The 4,465-nt window shown below is 39.5% G+C and overlaps 1 protein-coding gene across 1 annotated transcript; it reads left to right on the top strand.

Annotated features, from left to right (window-relative positions):
• Positions 1–350: 350 nt before the first annotated feature.
• Positions 351–1,397, top strand: LOC140859227 (putative germin-like protein 2-1). Its single transcript, XM_073260898.1, has 2 exons — positions 351–479; positions 594–1,397. The coding sequence occupies exons 1-2, from the start codon at positions 368–370 to the stop codon at positions 1,127–1,129; spliced, it is 648 nt and encodes a 215-aa protein (XP_073116999.1). The 5' UTR covers positions 351–367; the 3' UTR covers positions 1,130–1,397.
• Positions 1,398–4,465: the final 3,068 nt, after the last annotated feature.

Genomic DNA, 4,465 nt, shown 5'->3' with positions numbered 1-4,465 from the left:
TTTGTTGAAAGAAGACGGGATCAGAAATTATACATAATAATATAGAATAAAAGAAACCAGCATCCATGTGTGGATGGTTAACTCGACGCTGCAACCCTTCCTTCTCCCTTGTGTGGACCACTCCGTCATAATTTTCTACCCACTGTCATCAGCGAGACTTCTTCAAACTTTTACCTGGTCAGTAGAAAACCATGGCACGCAATTTACACAGCATGGTTTGATTTTCTTGTTTTTTATAAAGTCGCATGACTAAATCAAGCCTTGCAAAAGGCCTATTCCCAATCTCCCCTATATATATCAACTCCTCCCATGACACCTTGTTCCATATCCCTTGGCTATTCTCCTGCTAGCTAGAAAGAGATAGTAGATGGCTGCCCATTTCCTCTTCCTTGCTCTCCTTACTCTGGCTTCATCTCATGCCATTGCTTCTGATCCTAGCCAACTCCAAGACTTCTGCGTCGCTGATCTTAACTCAGATGGTACTCCTGCTCATCAACCATTAATTTTATGAGTTGTGACATTTGTAATTATGCATGCATAACGTATGGTTTTATGCATTCTCCAAGTACTAATCGTTTTTATAATTGTTGCAGTGTTTGTAAATGGGTTTGTCTGTAAGGGCCGGAAGCAGGCCAAAGCCGAAGATTTCTTCTTCTCTGGACTTGACAAGGCCAGTGACACAGGAAACAAACCTGGGTCTAATGTGACTCTAATCGCTGTGAACCAAATTCCCGGGCTCAACACCCTTGGCATCTCACTAGCTCGTCTAGACTTTGCACCCAACGGTCTCATCCCTCCTCACACCCATCCACGGGCTACTGAGATCCTTACGGTGTTGGAAGGCACACTCTATGTCGGCTTCGTAACATCCAACCCCAACAACCAGCTCTTCACTAAGGTCCTTAACAAGGGTGATGTGTTCGTATTTCCTCAAGGTCTCATCCACTTCCAATTCAACTATGGGAAGACCAATGCTGTTGCCCTTTCTGGTCTAAGCAGCCAGAACCCCGGTGTGATCCTCGTACCCAATGCAGTCTTTGGAGCGAAGCCACCCATCTCTGATGATGTTCTTGCCAAGGCCTTTCAGTTGGATAAGAAGACTGTAGATTGGCTCCAGGCCCAATTCTAGATGGACACCAGCAACTGGGCAACTGCATGAGAACTACTTGATATCTGATACTTGGATTGGCATTTTTTGTATTGTATGGTTTGAATAGGCAAACATTGTCCTTTTGTTTTCACATATTTGTTTGAGCTAAGGATTGATTTTTTTGTATTGTTTGGTTTGGATAAGAAATCATTGTCCTTTTGTTTCCATATATTTGTTTGAACCAAAATATGTTTGCTATATTTTATTAGTAAAGAGAAATACTTTTATCAGTTAATATTTGTCTTGCTTCTGGCATAGAGATCAGGAAGGACTTCTCGTTGTAATGAATTGGCTGGGACTGCTCGTTTTAGTTGTCTCATCAACTTCAAAAGCTTCAACATGCACTTCTTCACCTCAAAACATACCAACAAAGCAAGCACTCAGTTCTTTAGGAATCATGATCACTCCTTGTGGTCACGCCATGAGGACGAAGATGTAGACGCTGAAGAAATATCGTCTGAAGATGTAAACGCTGCTTGTCCATTCATTTTAGTTGCTCGATCTGTGTTTAAGGTTTTCTGTGATTTCTCTTAAATTATTGACAATTTTGACACTGCTTAGCCTTTAGGTTTTTAATCTAAATCTTTGATCAGTTGGGCTTTCAGTTAACCACCTGGTATCTGACAATGCACTATAATTAATTCTACAATATAGATTGTTTACACTCAAAAAATTAGTTTAAATAATTAGAATGGTATATGTATTTTTAACCACTTGATGCGGCTAGCCTCTCCAAGTACTATGATTTTGATCTGTAAGCAGTTTAAAGATACGAAGTCACATCCAGTGGTTCAGATCATTGATGTTAGATCCCTATCCTTGAATCATAACCACTCCAGAATTTGAGTAGAAACCCTTACGCTGGATCCTTGTCAACCTTTCTATTTTTATATACATATGTACATACATGTTAGACTACTACGTATTGTATATAGTGTATATTATATGCACGTAACCTTGCTGCTAAGCTTACATCATGATTATTGTGATCCCCATGTATATGTGGTTCTCTCCTGATACAATTCCAAGATAGAATGAGAGTTCTCCACCAACCATTCTCTTGGCTTAATCTTACAACACAGTATCAGAGCATATTCATCGATCATTCATGCATCTCCAAAACAAGCTTCCCTCCCATCTTTGAAATGAGCTTCAAGACTAAGTCTCATACTACTGCTTTGAGATTTTGACAACATCATACTTTGATGGGTGCACTTATACTACTGCTTCGAGATTTTGACATTATCAAACTTTGATGGCTGCACACTCTATCTTCGGCTCTCTAGTTTTTTGGATTTGAGTTTCACATATTCATTTTCCACTGTTCACCTATGGCCATGTGAAAGTCATTAGCCTATGTGGCAAACCTTTTATAAATTTAGCATAGTAGAGAGTGAGACTACATATAATAAACCCATATAAAGCAAGAATAATCATCAATGAATGTAACATAATAGCGGTTTCTATCTTCAGAAACAGAAGGAGAAGGAACCCACATATATGAGTGAAATAAATCAAAGGATGAAATAACTATGGACTTACTCAAGCAAAATGAAGTCTCACTTGTTTTCTAAGAACACAGCCTTCATAAGGCAGCATATCTAAACTACAAATAGAGCCTAAGACATCATTACGAACTAAAGTAGTAGAATGATAACCATAAATATAACCTAGATGACAATGCAGATATCAAAAGTAGAAGGGGACGGACCAAAGGCAAAGGCAAAAGAACAAACCACATGCAAGTAGTCCACCGGATACACTCCATTATGGCAATGACCAGCACCAACCAAATGATCGGTTTGCTGGTCCCGCACAAAGCAAAAGGATATGTATCAAAAGAGACAAAACAACCATGATCAGTGAGTTGAGCAATAGGTAGTAGATTAATAAATAATTGAGGAATACAGCGGATGGAATAAGCTGTAAATTTGATGGTCTTAAGATCACCCTATTGAGATGTGCAAAAATGGGTACCGTCATCTGTAATAGTATATGTGAGCACTAATCCAATTGGACCCGATTCAGTGTGAAGTCGGCAAGATGTGAAGTCGGCAAGGCTTGCCAACTTCACCACAATCTTTCAAAAAAAAAAGATAATTAGAATAGGAGAACCTAATCCCCTGCTTGATCTTCAACCATCGAAGAAGGTAAGGCAACTAGGAGTGACCTGATAGAACCATACGCCGAAGGGGGTTGGTTGTTGGATTGATTACGCCGATATTGAAAGCCAGCTTTATCCATGGACAAATTGAATCTACTCCCTTCCCATTCTTTTCTATTTAAACCCATCACCTCTTGATCGAACCCATCATTGAATCCTCCACCACCTACCTCTTCCTTCTTCCTCATCTCCGACGGCCGCTGTGCCGCCTTCTCGAACATCATCTCCTCCCTAAAATCTAGCCCTTCCTCTTCAAACCATCGTAGCTCTATTTCGGAGAGTCTTCGAGTGTGAGATCCACCAAATTCTATCCCACCGACCAAACCACGCTGCCACCACCATTTTCGATAAGCCTATTTTTCTCCCTTTTCTTTCTGGCCCTCAGTATCATCACCTTGGCACAGTAGGGAGTAACCCTTTTCTTCTTTTCTTTCAGATCTCCTATCGCCATCGGCCAGATCACTGCCTCTAGATGTCATCATGCCACCACCGCTGGCCACTCTGGCTACATCACAGCTGACCCCCACCCTCTTATTGTCCCTTAGGAAGCCCCTAAGAGATCTTGGGCTCAGCTAAGAAAGAAAGAAAAAGAGACAGAAATAGAGAAAGAAAAATAAGAAAGAAAGAGAAAGAGAGAGAGAGAAAGTGAGAGAGGAAGGGAGAGAGAAAGAGAGAAAAAAAGGGAGAGAGAGAGAGAGAGGAAACTTAGCCAAGACCTGATTTGATTAGATCTAAATTGATCTTTTAATGACCAACCTAGACCGCCTAGATCTAGACCCCTATTTTGGACCTAAATCAAGCAAATCCAATCCAAAAGTCCAACGGATCTAGATTAAGTATCACTCCATCCATATTGGTTGAGTTTGATCAAATAGATTGGATCTTGATTGCTCTTTCCTTTATAGTTTTACTAATTGACCAGGTCGAGCCTAATTAGTCTAATTTTTAATTGATCAATGAAATAGATCTAATCAAAGATTTTGATCTACATCGAAAGGAGTATGAATCTAAGGATCAAGCCTTGTTTTAAAGATTGAGATTTTTGGATTCGACTGACAGTAAGTTTTCTTTCATCTCCAAATTTTTTCATACATATTTATATATTTAAAAATTAGATTTTATATATAAAAATTATTAAAATATTTAAAAAT

The sequence above is a fragment of the Elaeis guineensis genome, chromosome 7 (assembly GCF_000442705.2).
Source record: "Elaeis guineensis isolate ETL-2024a chromosome 7, EG11, whole genome shotgun sequence".
NCBI classification, from domain to species: Eukaryota; Viridiplantae; Streptophyta; class Magnoliopsida; order Arecales; family Arecaceae; genus Elaeis; species Elaeis guineensis.
Note: the sequence above shows the minus strand (reverse complement) of the source record. Positions and strands in the feature narration are given on the sequence as shown.

Bases quoted from the DNA above. Each gene is read 5' to 3' on its own strand.
- LOC140859227 (XM_073260898.1), top strand. From the start codon at position 368: ATGGCTGCCCATTTCCTCTTCCTTGCTCTCCTTACTCTGGCTTCATCT. The intron at 480-593 runs GTACTCCTGCTC...TAATTGTTGCAG, and splicing joins CGCTGATCTTAACTCAGATG to TGTTTGTAAATGGGTTTGTC.